The sequence below is a fragment of the Grampus griseus genome, assembly GCF_964374135.1.
Source record: "Grampus griseus genome assembly, chromosome: 17".
Taxonomy (NCBI): domain Eukaryota; kingdom Metazoa; phylum Chordata; class Mammalia; order Artiodactyla; family Delphinidae; genus Grampus; species Grampus griseus.
Window position 1 is genome coordinate 53,465,283 of NC_139011.1, and position 20,352 is coordinate 53,485,634.

General features: G+C 38.4%; 1 protein-coding gene across 1 annotated transcript in view; it reads right to left on the minus strand.

Moving 5' to 3' along the window:
• CA13 (carbonic anhydrase 13) overlaps positions 1-20,352 on the minus strand; it is a gene marked incomplete at both ends in the record, with an annotated part of 28,876 nt that overhangs the window by 8,418 nt on the left and 106 nt on the right. Inside the window, 5 exons of the mRNA XM_082674889.1 lie at positions 795-950; positions 1,483-1,545; positions 3,061-3,156; positions 9,389-9,507; positions 15,863-16,060. Coding sequence (XP_082531015.1) covers positions 795-950; positions 1,483-1,545; positions 3,061-3,156; positions 9,389-9,507; positions 15,863-16,060 — 632 coding nt within the window. The remainder of the gene's footprint in view (positions 1-794; positions 951-1,482; positions 1,546-3,060; positions 3,157-9,388; positions 9,508-15,862; positions 16,061-20,352) is intronic.

The window sequence follows — 20,352 nt, forward strand, 5'->3', positions numbered from 1 at the left end:
CAAAACCCGTTAGGTACAGCATCCCAGAGCACAGAGCATCCACCTGGCAGATTCGTCAGTCACAGGGTGGGTTCACAGCTCTGGCCAGAGTCATCAAAGACATTCCAAGACTGACTGACCGACTGACTATGGGGGCTCTATAAGCATTTATCAGAAGAACCAGTGAGGAAATGTCCTCACAAGAAGAGTACAGGCAGCCACCCACAGCCTCTTAGCAAATGCTTAAAGCCCCTCAGGCAGCTTCACACAGTTTTGTCAGATAAAAGCCAAAAGATCAGATGGACTTCTTAAATTTAACAAGTACACACATTTCTTAGGGTGCTATGCCCAAGGCTGTTCTCACCGTTCCCTTTCTAAATGTGAGATCTGTAGGGGAGGCAGGTCCAGGGACTGAGGTCAAAAAGGAGACTATCACCTTTTGAGATAAGTTTCTCTCCTGATTTTCCCATTTGTATCCCAGACTGTTAATATCTCAGACCACACAAAAGAAAATAAAAACAAACAAGTATAGCCCTTAAAGTGGCACTTCACTTCCACCCGTGCCTGTTTGCACATTGCATTTCTAGGAAATGGGAAAGAAATCATCTAATCATAGAAGGTCAAATAAGAAAGGGACATAAATCTCATCTGGTCCAACCACCCATCTGACTAATGAAGAGAAAGGTAAAGCCTTAATTTCAGGCTTCACAACAGCAGAAATGAGGGCAGGGTTTGAAAACACACACACACACACACACAAGATTAAGCCCAGTTTCCTCTAGTGAATCAGGATCAATGTGGAAAAAGCGATATACCTGTTGAGAGCTGATGTTTATAGGTTGTTTTAAAACGATCCATGTGACGCTCTCTAGAAGAGGTGGGACTGTAAGGGAACCAGGATATGTCCAATAATCCCAGCGTGGAGGAAGCAGAGATAATGGGTCAAAATTTGTGAATCGAGTTTGTTTACCCTGAGGAAGAAAAGAGAATTCCCACAAATTACAATGGGAAAGCTTTACACAGACCTCAAAAAAACATACATCCATTGAAATATTATTTCACTGGAATTCTGTAATTCATGGAATTATTTAGTATCTGCTTTTCATATCTTAAAAAAAAAGAATCTGCCTTAATCTAAAAATTTAAGATGAAGTAGCGCATCACCTAGATTTATTTAAGAAGCTCAAGATTTACTTTTTAATGTAAGTGGTCTTTAAAATGTGTTGCCACTAAAGGCTTACGCTGCAAAACTCCAACAAAAGAAACTAATTATGCAAAAATAGATGCATTAGTGATTGTTTTAGATAACTTAAGACCCCTTCATAATTTTCAAGAGATAAGTGGTAATAAACTACTTCTGTTCTATTGGTCAAGTATGTTCCAAACCTGCTTCCAAGCCAGCAGCATATGCTATGTCAAAGTCTAAATTTTTAAAAGAAGATAAGAGAATTCAGGAGAAACCAAGGAATATATTAGTCACTAGTAAATAGAAATTAATTTTACCTTTTCTTTAATGGAATCCAAAATATCGGTAATCTTTTGAAGTTGGGGATTATGCTCACCAATCTGAAAACACAACATTTCAGAAGAAATGGTTACTGTAGCACATCAGGTCTGCATCACTCCATTTCAGTCACTATTTTTAAATTCTTTTTTTTAAAAAAAAAAAAAAAACCTAAGCCAGCCCAGAACAAACAAACAGTGATTGTTCTATAGTGAGGCTCTCTTTCACCTGCCAGCCTTATCACGCCAGAAAAATCAAAACAACAAGATAATATTACAGGGCTCCTTGGCTGAACTATAACTTCGATTCCAAAACTAGCAGTAACAGCTTCTTATTTGTCAGCTTTATGAATGTTCAGGGTACAGATTCTCTCTAGAGAAACTTTGCTTAGGAAACTCTTACATAACACCTGCACTATTAAACCAGATGTGACTTTCAGACCCTAGATCCAAACCAACTATGGGTGACAATCAAAACATTAGAGGAAAACATCTCCCACTTTCAGCTTAAAATGACTTGAGGTCCTGAATCAACGGAATGTATCATCATGAGGAGAATCCTTCAGAAAAATATATATACTTCTTTTCATTTATTTGGGGTGTCCTGAATCTCTCTGAAGGTTTTAAGTCCTTGGGATTCAAGTATAATGCCTTGCCCCACTTGGATCTCACGGCCACCACCAGACTTGAGGACCGAAAAAAAGGAGCTGCTGCTATGCATGCCAGTCTCTGCTCTGCCCCATGCTTCCCCCTGTCCCAGTGCAATGATTTACAACATCAACATCACGCAGAGTCAGGGGCATATCAAAAGTGCACACCCTAAGGAATGTGGTCGCAGTGGGAGTTGAGCAGCACAGCCCACCCACAGGTATTATGACAGTGATACCTCCTGTGGATATCAGACAAAGGAAACTACAACAGAATCTTTTAAAATGGTCAGTGTGTTTGGGACAAAATACTATTGTGGTCAAACTAGTGCTTCAAGAATCAGGAACTTGGGCTTCCCTGGTGGTGCAGTGGTTGAGAGTCTGCCTGCCGATGCAGGGGACACAGGTTCGTGCCCCAGTCCGGGAAGATCCCACATGCCACGGAGCGGCTGGGCCCGTGAGCCATGGCCGCTGAGCTTGTGCATCCGGAGCCTGTGCTCCGCAACGGGAGAGGCCACAACAGTGAGAGGCCTTTGTACCGCCAAAAAAAAAAAAGAATGAGGAACTTGAATTTTACCCTATCCTGTATCTCCAAATATTGAGCAGTCAGGAAGAGCCTATTATAAAGATTTTCTTCTCAAGATCCCAGTTGTTACTTCTGCTACTATTGTTGCTGCATCTGCGTTTGCTATTCACAAAAAAATGATCAATGGACAATGAGACGTTTCATAAGACAATGTTCCTAGGGTAGTTCTGGGCCCTTAGATGAACCATAAAATAATATACAAAACGTTAAAATTCACTTCAAAGGGAAAACATTAAACCTAGAACTAGTTTACTATTAAAAAATGGTAGACCGTCTACCCCATGATTGAAACTCTTTATCCAACATGGCTGACTAGTTATTCAAAATGAAATTAGTGATTCTCACCTGTAAAAATACGCCCAAGACAGCTAGTCCATCTGGCTCATGAGCTGCCTCAACAAAGCTGGGGTATTTGTCTGAATTCCAGTGAACAACGTGGAGCTGAAAGGGAGGAACGCAACATAATTCAAATGTTTTTTTTTAAACACCCTTAAAAACATAAATACAAATAAAACATTTATATAGATCTTCTGGTGTTGTGCACTTATATGTATAATGTCCAGAATCCTCCTCTTTACTTTTGTCTAAAAACGAAAGTACACAGGTGAAGGACCATGTCACTTTGGTCTGTGGTGTACTGTGCTGAAGTCCACATCACTAGAAGGCTCTGGAGCATCCTGTCAAGCCTCTCTAGCCCTAACAATCTCCAACAATTGCTCCCAAGTGACTCAGGGCTCCCCCATGTCCACAGATGGGACTGCAACTGTGCAGCCTTCAATTAGACCCCAGCTGGCGGCTGAGTCCAACGCACGAGCGCAGGGTCATAGGCAAGTGGAGAAGTCAAACTCCACACAGTAGGTATTTGGGGACAATCCTGCTGCTGAGAACAGCGCCAGTTGTTCCTGAAACTGCCAGTCAGATGTTCATCACTGCAGTTTAAGACTCTTTATGGCTTGAAAATGCAAATTCTCCTTAGGGGTAATTATTTTTAGCGGTATTTACACATTTTCTAACTTCTAAGAATATGTTCAGATCCTCTGTTGAGAGCAAGTTTTAAGAGGGAAAAAGAGGCTTCAGGGTCTTGTAAACAGAGGCATCTGAGGAAGAAAATGAGAGGCAACTGGTGCTACTGATGGGGGGGGGAAGAAGGAAGAGACAAGGAGTTGGAGTTGGACAAGGAGTTGGAACTCTAGAAAACAGGCTTCTACCACTTCACAACTTCCAAAGGTGTCCTAAATGTCCTACAATAGTAAACAATGCAGTATTCCAGACTCACAAACAAGCGTGAAGGGTTGTAGAATGACAGTAAGGCAGAAGACCACTCTTAGAGGGTCTTCATTCCTGGTTAAGGGAAGGACAAACTGAGATAGAATCCAGAGGGCAATGCAGGCACCCAAATGACTTGGCCAAGATCATGACTCAGCCATGTTGTCCAAGGACCCTCCAGGAAGGATGGACTTCAGATAAGATCTCTTTCAAATGAGTCCTTTTGGCACCTCGGGGAGGAAACACTTATTTATGAAGGGTTTCATGCACAAATCACCTTTCTGGCTGTAACAGAGAGAATGTAGTATATTCAAATGAATATTTTTACCCCTTCCTTTAAATATAACTTCACATCTCACAGGCAACTAATATGGGAGGCTTTCTAGATAAATAAGAGTTACCATAAACTGGGAACTATAAAACTATAAAATAGTGCACCATTAACAAACAATCAAGGAAGACTGTGGCATATCTAGATGGAAAATACAGAAGCAGATTCTTCTGGTGCCATGGTCTATGTTGATGTCAGATAGCTGGGAGAGGCACAAAGCCTGAAAACATTGGATGACGAAACAAAATTCATGTGGCTCACATGAGACAGATGATGTTCCACTGTAAGGGAGAGGTAGGAAAGTATGCTGAAGTTGTTTTAAGTGGCTCCTTGCCAACATAGTTCACTTTGTAAGAGATGACACCAAAGAGATAGAAAGATGTGAAATGCCCTCTTTATGTTCACAACTCCAACGGATTAGAAAATGAATGTGTAACTAAAGAGACATGAATCTATCTGTATATCCTTCCACTGGTTAAAAACAACAATTGTTTGAAATATTATAGGAGACTAAAGCAAGAAAAATGTTTTGTTTTTTTAAACAAGTCCTTCTCTCTGCCACACACTTTGCTTAACTGGCAGCAGTATCTTCAGAGCCACTGATATCAGCTTTATTAGCATTTGTATTTGAACTAAAACTCAAACAAACAACAAACTCACATTTTCTAACAGTGACAGCCACAGTGATTTGAACTGAATGACAAGAAGTTATAGTAGCCACTGCAAAAATGGAAATAAGGGCTTCCCTGGTGGCGCAGTGGTTGGGAGTCCGCCTGCTGATGCAGGGGACACGGGTTCGTGCCCCGGTCCGGGAAGATCCCACATGCCGCGGAGCAGCTGGGCCCGTGAGCCATGGCCACTGAGCCTGCGGGTCCGGAGCCCGTGCTCCGCAACGGGAGAGGCCACGGCAGTGAGAGGCCCGCGTACTGCAAAAAAAAAAAAAGAAAAAACAAAAGGGAAATAAGATTCTTCCCTATTGGAAAGCAATTTCTAAATAATAGTATTTTTCAACTTTAATATTTTTAAATTGCATACTATTGCTTCATATAATGTGCTCATTAATGTCGAAATTGTAATTTTACTATCAACTACATATTTAATACACTCATTATGTATTTGGCATAAATTGTAATCAGATAAAGTTCCAAATATGCAGTGAACTATTAGCCTACTTTTTGTAGATAGGTGACTCTCGGGATAAAGTCTTTCATGATTTAGATTACTTTAATATCTGTAATGTCACAAATCATTAGATTAGGCTCCAAATTAAATTTTTATAGGTTACAGCTTTAAATGTGGGTGGGGTTTTTTTGTGTTTGTTTTTGTTTTGTTTTCTTTTTGTGGTACGCGGGCCTCTCACTGTTGTGGCCTCTCACGTAGCGGAGCACAGGCTCCGGACGCGCAGGCTTAGCGGCCATGGCTCATGGGCCCAGCCGCTCCGCGGCATGTAGGATCTTCCCGGACCGGGACACGAACCGTGTCCCCTGCATCGGCAGGCGGACTCTCAACCACTGCGCCACCAGGGAAGCCCCATATTTTTATTTTTTAAGAGGACACAACTTGATGATAGTCCTGAAGTTAGGTACAAAAGTAGCTGGAAAAACTAAACAACCCCTAGGAATCACTTATGATAGCCAAGCACAAAGGGATCCTTTTGAACCTGAAACCCAACGCAAATGACTCCCAAATACCTCCATCTCCCACCCTGACCTTTTCTTTAAACTCCAGGTTTGTATCCAGTAGCCTATTTGAACACGAGACTAGAATATCTATAGTTGTCTCTCCAACTTAACATGTCCAAACAGTTCATTCCTGTCTGCAGCCTGCTCCTCCCTAGACTTTCCCATCTCAGCAAATAGCACAACCATTCTCATGGTTGCTCAAGCCAAAATCTTAAGAGTGCTTCTAGATTCCTCTTTTTCCTTCCTTCAATATTGACATCCTTCTCCTTGGCAAATCCCATGGATTTTACCCCCCAAACATATGGATTCGTCTAGCTCTCTTCATCTCCACCACCCCATAGTACAAATCACCATCATCGCTCATGTGAACACGTTCATAGCCTTCTAGTTTGTCTCCCTGCTTCTTCAATGTTTGCCCAAACTCTTAGCCACGGAGCAGCTAGCTATATTTTATAAAATATAAAGCAGAACATGCCATTGCCCTGCTCGAAACCCTCCATTGTCTTTGTCCTGCTACATGAAGATAAACGCCAAACTGCTCACCAAGCCCCCCAAATACCAACTTGGTATGGCCCCTGCAGGCCTCTCTGGAACATGGCTAATAATATCTCCTCTCTCATTAACTCCAATCCTGGAAGCCAATGTCTTTGTCTTCTAGAACATGCCAACCTCATTTCTTCCTGAGAGCACCTGGACCTGTTGTTCCCACTTACCAGAAAGATCTCCCTAGATTTCCTCAGAGTGGCTTCTTCTGGTCATTCAGTCTCAATTCACTGATCATCTCAAAGAGGCCTTTCTTAAGCACCCAGTTACTCTACCAGATCATGTGGTATTGTTCCTATCAAAGAACTTACCACATCCAATTTATTTATTTGTTTATTGTCGACCTTGAACACCCACCAACCCTGAGGTCTGACCCAGACTTCCTCTTCTTCCAGTTACATTCCTATCTCAAGCCAGAAACTCTGACTCCTTACCTCCCTCACCCTCAACCCCAAGTAATCACCAATCACCCCACTGAAGTGGCACTTCCAGCCAGCCAGCCCTCCAGCTGCACTATGTCCTATTACCTGGAAAATTCCCGAAAGCCTCCTGACTGGTTCCCTTTATCCACTCCTGCTTTAACCCAATTTATTCTCAAACTATAGTTTGAATGATATTTTTAAAACACGTATATGATCACTTCCTGATTCAAAGCCAATAAGTGGCTTCTTGTTGCACTAAGAATAAAGTTCGCAATACTCACGTGACTTACCTTAATAAGATGAGATGCCTCTAGCCTCCCAACTTTACCCCTGACAACTCTCCCCTTTTTACTTCGTGCTCTAATCACACTGGCCATTCTGTTCTTCAAATATGTGATAATATGTTATACTCTTCCCCAGCTCCAGTACTCACACATGAGTCTATGCAGGCGCTCTCCCCTTTGCCTGGCTCACTCCTGCTCCTGCTTCAGGTTTGGGTAAAGCCTTTTCCATGAAGAAGTGTTTCCTGACCCATCCCTCCTCCTTCCCAGCACTCCCTTCAGGATGAGCACGAGTAAGTTGGGCCAAGATGGGGGACATGATAGGATCTCAATGAATTCTTAAAAGAATGAATGAATGCATGCATGCATGAACAAATGAAATAAATAGCCTTAAACATACATTAAAGAACAGTGTGAAATTCCAGTCAAAGCTTCATCTTCTTCAAGAAGGAAAACCTACAAAGATGGCCCTTGCTCTGCAAGTAAGGACTCTGAACCTCTGACTAATTTCAGGATATATGAGGGCCCTTTCCAGGAAACCACTTGCCAACTCAGAGTCAACCTCTCTGAGAGTATACTTTGAAGTTTATGAAGTTAGAAGGTGTAAACATAAAGCAATGTGACCAATTTTCCTAAGCGGCTTAGGAAAATTACAGTTCAGTGATCCAAAGCCAGCTCTTAATCTGCACAAAGCTTTTGAAAGTTAGAACATGTCAAATTTAGAACACGAAACTTTAGAAAGCAAACATGAAAACTATTCAGTAGGTGATATAAACTGAGACACTGTACAGATTCAGGAGTTCTGCTTTGTACATTCTTGGCATCTTTTGTCCACTTTGGATGTAGATTTTATTCCTCCACCCCAAGGAAAGAGCAGGTCCCATACCCTAAGCACTTGGCCTCAAGCAAAAGTGTTTTAGTAGGCAAAAAGGACGTTTTGGTTGATAGTCTCAGAGAGCAGATGTATAAGTCAACAGAAAAATAAAACTGGAAAGAAGTCTGTTTGCTGAATCTCTCTGAACAGCAGGGCTATAAAAGAGTGTCTCAACTCCACAGGTCAGTAATCACAAGAAAAATGAAGAAAAACTGTACTTGCCTGGTAACATTTGCTCTGTCTTGCCTAGGCGACTCACAAGCCACATTATATATTTTCACATAAGTAGCTTTGGTTGAGTCACACAATAATTCACTTTCATCTCATGATAAAGCTGGGTGTTAGCAATATTTAACTGGTTTTTTTTGTTTTGTTTTTTTTTTTGGCGGTATGCGGGCCTGTCACTGTTGTGGCCTCTCCCGTTGCGGAGCACAGGCTCCGGACGCGCAGGCTCAGCGGCCATGGCTCACGGCCATGGCTCACGGCCCAGCCGCTCCACACCATATCCCTTGCATCGGCAGGCAGACTCTCAACCACTGCGCCAGGGAAGCCCAATATTTAACTGTTTTAAAGCTTGAAGTATATTATGCTTTGTCCTTTAACCAGAGGATTAGAAAAAGTAGAATATTATTAATGAATATGATTATAAGGAAAAGAAGTTCACTCCCCAATGGAAAAAAAACAAGTCAATGAACACTTCATCCTATTCTGCTTTACCAACGACCTGAATAATTAACAGAGACTCCATTTTAATACCTGGGGTTGTAGAGGTAATGTAGAGTTTAGGAGGGTTTGTGACTTTACTTTTTTTCCCTACGAGGAACTTGGCCACTTACTATTAACTCTATTATATGGACTTTACGTGATCTTAGTATATATTTGTGTCTGGACCAAATGTGTACACAGTTGGGCCTAAACCAAATGTTTCTTTCTCTCCCTTCTCACTGGTTTTTCAGGAAATACAACAGAGTTTGTAATTGGTATTGGACAGACCTGGGTTTCAAGCCATCTCAACTGCTTCTAGCTGGATAAGTTACATAGTCTCTCTAAGTCTCCAGTTTATTCATTTCTAAAATGGCACAAAAACCTTAATCTCTAAGACTCAGAAGGGCCAAACGTGTGGCTCTCATGTTGATAAACTCTCATGCTGACAGAATAGAGTGATTTCAGCCACTGAGATACCTAATCTGGCATAAGGAGAGTTGTCTTCTGTGTCCCCAAAATCCCATCACATAGAAAAACTCTGAATGATGAATACAAGTCTGATGGCTCACCTCTGCGGCATATCTCACGCCGTCCACCACGTGTTCAGAGCCGTGATCATCGGTGGACCCCCAGTGAAGGTGAAACTGTCGTAACCTGTAGCTTCCGGTGAGAGGACCCCCACGCAGAACTAAACATCAATACATTTTAAATTGTCAGCAAGAAAAAAAAAATTACACATCCTGTCACAACCCACAGCATCTCCCTGGATCACTCAACATCTCCATGTCCTTCAAGGAATTTTTTATAAATGTCATTCAGATGGCTGACAGGAATACAACTTTTAAATATATGAGGAGTAAAAACAAACATTTTAAAAGGTTAAAGAGTCCACAATACAGGTTTTTATGGAATATCTTGTAAATCAAAACAGACACACTGGTTAAAAGTAGCAGAAACTGGGAGTTTGTAGAGGTAAAGAATTGCTCTGTTTAATGGAGAATGTCAGTCTCTCTAAATAAAAATGTGATGTGCTAAGAGCTCCATCTTGAACACGGTAGAGCAGCCTAGCAATATGGTCAGAGAACAGGCTTCAGCGTTAGGAGTCCTGGGGCTCACACCTTATTTACTAACTGTGTCATCTTGCACAAATCCTTTAACTTTGAAACCTCAGCTCTCCTGTCTATAACCTCCAGAGAGTAATGTTACCTCCTCCTGATACTGTTGTAAAAACAGAAGAAAAATTGAACACAAAGTACTTATCACTGCCTGGCAGAAAGTCAGCATGCTGGACACGTTAGCTATTATTACTATTTTATTGCTGTTATGATTACTACAAAAACTGGCAAAGTAAGCATGTCTTTTATACTCGAATTCTATCTTCTTGGGGAAACATGAAATACAGGACAAAATTAACACTTTTAAAATAATCCATCAAATCTTTGTCACTTTGGCAGAGTATATTTTAGTACTTTGCCTCAACACATATGATCTCTAAAACCGTGGGAATAGAATCATATATTAAGTACACAGAAAAGCTTTTTAGTAGAAAACATAGTCCTAAACTGTCTCCTCCCAATTAATCTTTATTGAGCATGTTTTAAAGGATATGTGAAGATGTGGAAGCATCGCATGCTGATTACATCAAAAGCACTGCTAATCTCTCATTGACATTCCAACAGGATTAAGTGATGGATTGGTATGGTGCAGCCTTAAACAATAGTTTGATTTAAATTACCCTCCTCTTCAGAAGATATATATATATATATATATATATATATATATATATATATATATATCTCAAAATTTGTCAAGAATGATGCACCTTATATAAGAAGCAAAAGATGTTAAGAGGTATCACATGCAGTTTTCTACAAACAACAACAACAAAAAAGACAAGATAATACATTTGACTAAGGCACACTCCTCTTTGAGCTATACTGTAGGAGAAAGAATGATCCAGACTGCCATCTGTATTGACGAGTACAACTGAATTCATTTCTCCCTTACTTGGTTTGACTCGGCTGAAGTTGAACATCAGTAATTAAGAGTTGGTATAGTAGTTGGAATCAGCAGATGTGGGAATAGTCCCAGCTTGGCTACTAAACTATGCCACCTTTCAAAACTCATTTAAGCCTCTATGGGCTTCAGCTTTCTTGTCTATATTTGTGATTGTTTGTTTAATTAAGAGATTGGACTGGATGTTCTTTAACTTCTACAATTCCTGAAACTGCCTAAGGAAAAAAAAATGGGAGTGTATATAATAAAATCTTTTGTAAGGTTGAATGGTTGGGGCTTCCTTTAGATTCATTTGCATCCAGATTTCTTTACAATAAATAAAGATAGCTATGTTCAGAACCCTCTGAAAAATAAAAGAGAAGGGAGAACCACTTACACCAGACTCTAGGGCTTGCTCTTCTGTCACTCTGTCACAAACAGAAAATTGTACTGTTTCTTCTCCCACGGAACAATGTTCACGAGGGCAGAGACCATCTGCTCGGGTCTCTGTTGTACCCATCCCATCACCTAGCATAGTAACCATCACAGAGGAGATGCACAATAAATATTTGATGAAGGAATGAATAAAATATTTGATTTGTATTTAAACAAACAGTTTCAAAGATGATTCACAGATAAATTAATTTAAAAGGCTCATTTCCCTGACTCCATATAGCATGGATGCAGTGGCATTCCAAACAAAAAGAAATCAACAGCTCTAGGGTCTCTTTTCCCCTCGCTATTGCGTAATAAGACCTGAGCTGAACCTTGAAGTCATTCCTTCACAGATAAAAAGCAGCTTAGAGAGCTTGAGTGATCAATGTGGAATTGACTTTGGGAGAAGATGCAAACAAGCTGGCTCAGGAGAAAGAAAGTGATACCAAGAAACACACACATTATTAGGGAAACATCCAAGAGTACTGGTTGATCTCTGGAAAGCCTGCTCTGAATCCAGGGTTTAAAGCCAGATTAGCACAGCTCTGCTTAGTTAAGCAACAGAGATTGCCTTACTCTTTACATATCTGGACTTGGAGTGTTTTAACTAAAATATCCAACCTGGGACTATGATCAAATGTCTAACCATGAAGACCATTCTCCTGGAGCAGTGCTCTACCAAAGAAACACAGAGTGGGAAAAAATGAGTCAAAATACCAAGGTGAATCGCCAACGTTGAGATGGTCTATAATAAAACAACTAAACAGCTAAACTATGATATAAAATGAATAATGGTGACAAAAATTATTTTTTAATGAGGATGATTTAGTGTTTTAAAGAGTCAAATTCTTCATCTTACTTTCCAACCTAGATGAATAAATATATATTGTTTCCATCTTATGTTTGAAAACTAGTAATTATTTCTCCAAAATCACACTTAGCATTATATATATATATATATATAAAAAATACTTCACGTATCCCTCCATTAAGATTTTAAAAAAAGTCTATTCCAAATAAAACTTTCATATAAGAGATCTACAGAGATCAAGAAACCAGAGTTAATTTTAAAGTCTGAGAAAATTTTAATAACTTAGTAAAAGGATATCTGTCATTTGCTATATGCTGCAAAGACCAACTAGGAACATATGCATTACTCTATTGAACTTAACTTTTTTTTTAATTGTTAGTAATTTGCTTACTCTACTCACTTTCTGAAATTACACGTAGTTAGCTGCCTAAAATGATAAGCAAGGCTGGCAAAACAAAATCAGAAAAAAATTCATTTAGAAAGCAAAACACTTGTCTGTTCATGCATTTACTGTCTATCTCACTAGGATACACACTCCTTTAAGGCAGAATTGATCTCATTCTCTTGTATACCCAATGCCTAGGACAGTTCCCGGATCAATAAATGTTACTAACATAAAGTAAGAAAGAGACCTCACCTGTAGAAACACTCCCCCACAAACTTCAGTTTGTAAGGATGCTACTGAAGTGACCTGAGCATCACTAAAGCGCATAGCCTTAGGACTTGTGAATCTAATAAAAGTCATGGACTGATCACTGTATGGTAAAGAGTTCTCTGAAGTAAAACTAAATGAACAGCACATCTATATTTTGCTTGGAATCTAGGAAAAGAACAAAGAGCACAGATCTGCCAGGATTATAGTGAGAGAGAGAGAGAGAGAGAGAGAATGAAGATAGGAATGGTCCTAGCTACTGGGGCTTGAATTCTTTTCAGAGCCAGGACAGTCTTCATTAGTCTGGCTTCTGGCTTCCTTTGCTCTGAGCATGTGCACTCCAAGTTACTCTCTGATCACTCATTCATTCAACAATTCTTTAGAGCTTATAATGGGCCAGCAACTGTGTTCAATACTAAGTACACAATGAGCAAGGCCATCCTTATCCTCAAGAAACTTATAGAAGGAAACATAATTATAATAAAGTTTTATAATACATCATTGTCACAGATTGCCAATTTAGTTTCCTGTATATCTTGGCTCAGGGCGGGGCGGGGCATGGATCACACAACTAAGGTATGCTTACTCCCCATCTTTTTCTGTTTTTTTCTTTTTTAATATATAATTTAAGATCTTGTACATTTGTTTAACTTCAGGCAGTTACCTAGAACTAGATAACAGGATTATAACTGAGAAATTGACAATTTTTAGAGATGAAAATTAAAGAACAGTCACTGAATCCATCAAGTTACTAGCATTCTTAGTAGGCCTTTCTTAGCAAGAAAGCATCTTCCTTCCTTTTGACATCTTTTTAAAATTTCAGCACAACATATCTTATCCACAGAAGAGACACAGACCATTATTATTTATTATTATTTTTATTACTAGTTATTAGTAGTTATTGAGTATTTACTATATGTCAGGAACTATTTCATTTATTAAAACTTAAAAATTAGTACCACAGCCTTTAAAAATTACATGTTCAAACTATGAATAATCCACCAATGTTCAAACTATTTAGGTGTCAAACGGTAAATATTAATTGATTTCTGGTGGTTTGTAATTCTATCGGGACTTCACCTACATATACTAATGCATTCTGTACCCTAATGCCATACCATGGTGTTGTCCATATCCTCCAAGAAACGTCATACCAAAAAAATGCTTTTAACTGAAACATACGTTTATTGAGTACCCTCTGTGTGCCAGGCACCAGGCTAGGTAAATGAGTAAGACACAGCTGTTGCTCACAGGGAGCCTTTAGCTGAGTGGAAAGAACCAACTGGCAGTCACAATGCAATGTGGGAAGTTCTGTAAGAGGACAGGCCTGGGATGCCACAGGAGGGGTGACGGGGCCAGTCAGGTGTGATTCCTAGGGAGGGGGGACCTTGTCTGTGTTCCGAAAAACCAGAAGCTAGGGGGAGAACACCCTTGTCTGCTACAGCCAATTGGAGAGTTATCTCTAAAGAATTTTTTCCTGTGTGAATTTCACATCTACCTGTCGCTTTTTAAAGGACTATTAAAATTTTGAGGAGTGGCTCCCCACAGCTTAACCACTGGTTGTGCAGCTGCCCAGCCAGAGAAGCCCTGCCAGGACCATGAGGAAGGTTTCACACCTGTGGTCTCTTGACTGGTGGGATTGAGAGTTAACCTCGGTAAGAATGGCTTCTTTATAAAATGGAGACTGTTTTACTCAAGTTAAAATGGCTTGTTACAGAAGTATCTTTGTGTTTTTTATAGTTTGTACCAAAGAAAAAGAAAAACCAGCAACAATTTATTTTAGCCATGGTGGTTTCTATGTTTTAATTAATTTAATCCCCCAAATTACCATGAAACATTCTCTTCATTTATCTTGAGACAGAAGAATGAGACTCATGACCTATATATATGTAGCTTCTGTCTCAGAGGAATACTAAGTACTTTATGGATATTTTCAATTAACCCTGGTAATTTCATTGTGATCTAGATAGAAATGAGACCTTTGCTTATGGGAGAGGGCACACACTACCCATCACGGACACAGCGTCAAATCTGGAAACACAGACAAACTAATTCCACTGATTAACCCAAAGTACAGGGAAAATGAGAGGAAGAGAGAGGGAAAGAGAGGAAGAGAGAGGGAAAGAGAGGGAGAGAGAGAGAAGACCAGGATCATCACTGAGCAAATTAAAGTAAGAATTTTTTATGACTAAGGTTTTTTATGAGAAAGTTTTAGATGAAGTACAATCTAATCATTTCTTATTCTAAAAGTAGGAAAGGATAGCCTCAGTTTTTTGTTTGAGAGATCATAAACAGTATCAAACTACCATTATGGGTGGTATAAACTTTGTACTTAGAAACTTCGGACTACTTTTATAATGTACTATCACATCAACCATATCTATTAATACAGATTCATAAAACTGAGGGTCTGAAGGAAAGACAATTTAATATATGTAAAAAGTGAGGTTACTTCTCCACCCACCCAAAAGTTGAAAAGTACCATGTGTTCATCTTTCCTTATGCATCTTTTAAATTGCTCTGATGAAAGCGAATCACATATATGAATTTAACAAATATGAGGAAGAAATGTAATGGGCTTATAATTTTTGCTAACAATATAGCACTACATAAACACAAGATATTATTACTAAACTAAATCTGAGCTTAATGAATAAGTGAAGACTTTCTTCCAATTAAGGATTTTTAAAATTTATTTTTCATTAATAGAGTAAATACAGCATTATCCTAATAGTAGACTTAAGATAAAAATAATTTGTCGGAAGCCTTAAAAAGTGTTCCAAAATATGATTCTCTCTGATCTTCTCTTTAATCTTACTTTTAAACTTGATATCATCTATTCTTTGGGCAGGAGGTATACTTGAATAAGGATTAAATGTTCATTTTAAAAGGAAATGCTCTTTTCTACTTCACTCAGTTTTTAAATTAACAAATAAACTAGTTGTTTTTTTTTTTGGTTGGTCTATTATTTATTCACCGTGTGAAAGACATTATTCCATGAACTAATCAAACAAAACTTTTACTCTAAGTTCTAGCAAAGTACTAATAAGGGACACACAGTGCATAGGTAGTTCAAATATGAAAGATAAGAATGTGCCATCCAATCAACCAAGCTCCTCACCCCAACCAAGAAAAAAAAGAAAAGCCAACCTGATTTGTCCTCTGTGTCATCAAAGTCAACATTGAAGGAATGGCCACTATTACTGATGATTTTAGCTGAGCTTGTGTCGTACTTGATACTAAGAGGTCGGAGGGAAGAATCATATTTCACTTCTTTGGTTTTAATCTCAATTGGAGATTGTTGATCTCCATCAGCAATAGGGAAAAATTCATTCCAATGAATAGGACCTTTAACATATAGGACCAAAAGAAAAGGACTGAATAAGTTATTTCATTCAACAAATACTTGTTGAGTGCAATGCACTGTACTTGACATTGAAGAAAATACAAAGATTAATAAAATACGATCTTTACCCTCAGCACTTTAACATCTAATTGTTTTGTTTTACAAGACCAACTGCTTTTATTATAGGTATGGAAACTTCCTGGTTTGCCTTAATTCATCTTCAGAATTAAACTCACCTTTGTAGACAAAAGAGCATGTTAAAAGTACTTCACAAATGCCTTCTACTGAACTAAAAGCAACACTACAATTCATCATTGAAAACAATGAGATTCAGTCTCAGCTCCAAGAATGATCTGTGAGAGCTCCACAGGTCAGGTTTATGGGCTGAAAGAACTAACAGAGCTGAGAAAGCTGTGTAGCAAAAAAGGGTGTAGTTCTTTAAAATGCTCTCCCCACTTCTATCACTCACTGTATCTTCACATGTCACCCAGTTCTCAGCTCAATTTCCTGTGAATGTGCAACAGGCAAACTAAGGAAATATGTAAATTTTTCACATATAAAATGACTGCACCATGTCAGGAAATGTAATATTGTTGGTTTTCTGCAGTAGAGTCAGGTAACAATTTATTTCTCTCTTTCTGTGTTTCAGAAGGTCCTTCCAGGGTTGTTTTGCCAATATTACATGAATTCCAATACAAGGTACAATTGGCATCCTGGTCCTCATTCACAAAGTCAAAATCGCATCAAGTTCCCAAATCGAACACATGTTTGATAAATTGAGGTGAAGCAATAAACTGACAATTCCCTTGTATACTCTCACTTCTCTGGGAGACTCATTCAAGTTCTGCCTCTCAAAATCAACAGCCAGGTTGCAGCTTCAAGTAAGCTCCAAGCCAGTCTACAGACTTTACAGGTTAGAGGTTCTTATTTCCTCCTCTACTCTGCCTGTAATTTACACCACCTCCACCAGGTCTGTAGAGCATGGCTGCTGACTAAGCTTTTCCCTACTCCACTAACCAACTAACTTGCTTTCTCTAAAAGTGAAGTACTAACTAAGATGACACAGCATGACGATGAATTAAGCATTTGTTACTAACAACAACAAATATTTTTTAAAGATAAGATTTAGAATGAAATTTCAAGAAATGCAAATATATCATAATTATCAACAGCTTCAATCTCTAAATCTAACGCTCCTTATTACTCTTCTTCTTTGCAAAAGAGAAAGCATAAATTCTTTCCTTTACATATGCTTCAGGTACAAAAAAGTCATAGCAGGAATACATAACCACACACATAACTTAGAAATTGTTCTCTTATGAATCATACACTTTGGACTTGAAAGCAAATTGAACATCAAAAGTCCTTCGTTACATCTTATTACAGAAAAGGCATTGCATTTCCTTATTTACTAAGTACTTTCATTTACCTTTCTAACACTCTTTTTGTATACAATCTCGTCCTTTTTTCATGTGAAAAAAATGTTCTATTTCACTGCCCACAAGTATGAGTTAACCTAATGAGAATCAGATTTCAAGTATGCAACACATATGTCATATTAACTTTTTTCCAATCAGGAAAGAGCATCTTTCTCCTCTTAATTCCTTTATGCTCCTATTTCCAGTCCTTTATAACCAGAACTATTTTTAAAAGCAGAGGCAAGACAAAATAAGATAAAAATAATAGCACTTTGCGTTAGTCAATATTATCTATTAACCATAATGGTAGGTTCCTTTCCCTTGCCTTTTACGTGCAACGTTAAACCCATTTAAACATAGTTATAGAGATATACAGAAGTTCTTCCATTGATTCAGGAACTTTCTGAATATCCATAGAGATAGGTAGTTTTCAGTGATTGTCACATTTCCTAAACTAAACTAATAAAACTGTCAAAGGTTTGTGGAAGAAGTTGTAAGCTGTTTGTGAAGGTAACCACTTCCAATGCCTCACTTCTTGATGTTCCATTTTATCACTGCTACTATTCCCAGCTAAAGTTTCCTTTTGTCTGCTCATTCACTGCTCTTGCCAGTCTAAACTGGCAAGCAACAAAACTTGCCCAGTCAGGATACAACACATTTCCAATAGGATTTTGCCAAAGTTGATCTACTTAAAGGTGTGGTCCTCAGAAAGCTATTGAATCTAAAAGCAGGGAATGGTCCTACAATTCTTAGCCGAAATACAAAATCACTCCTTGTTAATGGCTTTTCTAAGATGAATTTTTTTTTTATGTTTTCAAATTTTCATTTTTTTCTTGGTTTTCTCCAATTTTATTGAGATATAATTGATATACAGCACTATGTAAGTTTCAGGTGTACAGCATAATGATGTGACTTACATACCCCATGATATGATTACCACAATAAGTTTAGTTAACATCAGTCATCTCATATAGATACAAAATCAAAGAAATAGAAAAAATATTTTTTCCCTGTGATGAGAACTCTTAGGATTTACTCTCTTGACAACTTATATATATAACATACAGCCGTGTTTATTATATGTAGCATGTTGTGCATTAAATCCCTAGTACTTATTTATTTTATAACTGGAAGTGTGTACCTTTTGACCACTTTCATCCAATTCCCCCTTCCCACCCACTCTGGTAATCATAAACCTGATCTCTTCTTCTCTAGGTTTGTTTGTTTGTTTTTGAAGCATAATTTACCTATGTTAGTACCTAGTGCACAACACAGTGATTCAATATTTTTATACAATTCAAAATGATCACCATGATAAGTCTACTTACCATCTGTCACAATACAAAGACATTACATAACTTTTTACTTTAGGTAAAAAGTTTACATAACTTTATTCCCCACGCTGTACATTTCATCTTCGTGATTCATTTATTTTGTAATTGGAAGTTTGTACCTCTTAACCTCCTTCACATATTTCTAAGATGGATTTTTAAAATTTCAGATGCACTTCATTGGAGCCAATATTTTCAAACATATTAAAGAGTAATCAATACTCATTGATTGAAAATACGCTTCTCCTTCCTAATCATAGTGAGGGCACTGTTAACACCCAGTGACTATTAAATAACAATAACAGAAATTATTCCAGCAGAGAGGGAAATTAAAAGAAATTTGTTTTGTAGGTTTTTTCCCCAAACATAAATTGAAAATTAGCAAAATGTAAGATTATAATTGCAGTCTCAAAGAGAAATCCACCTAAATTATACCTTTCATTATTAAAACTCTAACTTTCACCTGCTGCCATTTTTTAACTGGCAAGTTAGTCATAGCCTCAAAAAGACTACAATTAGAAATGAAACTTTTCTGTTTCTTTGTGAAAGTAAGCTTTCTATAAAATTAACTATACCGTACTGCTGAATAATATTCATGTTAATCCAAGAAAGTATTATTATTATTACTATCATTATTCTCAGACCTAATTTTGACAGTGATTCACTGTAAGGCTTTCGTGGTGTCACTTTGCAAACATTTCAAGTAATGGTTATTTGAAAATCATCAGTTCAGTTTAATACAAAAACAAGAAAAATGGTTTACTTTTGATAATTTAAGATATACAAGAAGAAAAGTATACATCTTATTATTCCTGTTGGTTCCATCAATAAACACATTTTTACCAACGTGTTACAATGTCAATGATCCTTTGTTAATTCCTCAGTCTCTGAAAGGATGTGTAGAAGGGGAAGGAGAAAGCATGCAGACTGCAGACGTAGCTTAAAATATAACTTCATTTCTAAGAAAGAACCTAAAATCTTGGTAAAACCAGCAGTACCAGTCAACCAACTGCAAGTTGCTGTGGAAATATTTTATAGCTAACAGGTAGCTATTAAGAAAGTTGCGGTACATTGATTGACAAGAAGGCAACGTAAATCTTCAATGTTGCAATTCAAGTCATTAAAATTTCTTAAGTATATTTTCAAATATTTTCCATGATTTGTTTCCCCGTAGAGATAATGAGCTTAGAAGACTGAAAGCAAACTGGTCCTCGATTCATTGAAATATGTCCTCAGATTTCTAAACTCGGTGCCTTTGATTGATAAGTAGTTACTACTAGAGAAAGTTTTCGGCTTTTCAAATGAAAGCGAGGGGACATATCTGAAGATTTCGGGGTCTGGGGTATCGTGACAGGGCTAACGCACGTCAACTCACCCCCACTATCAACAGCCTCCGAGACGCTTTCCCTGTCCACGCAGGACTATGCCTTCCCTCCGCTTCCTGCGTGTGGCTCCGGGGAGCGCTGCTCATTCAAAAGACAAACCGAAAAGTTTCTCGCCAAGTGTGGATTGGCAGAGTGCGGTCGGCGGACTCCGGGAAGCGGG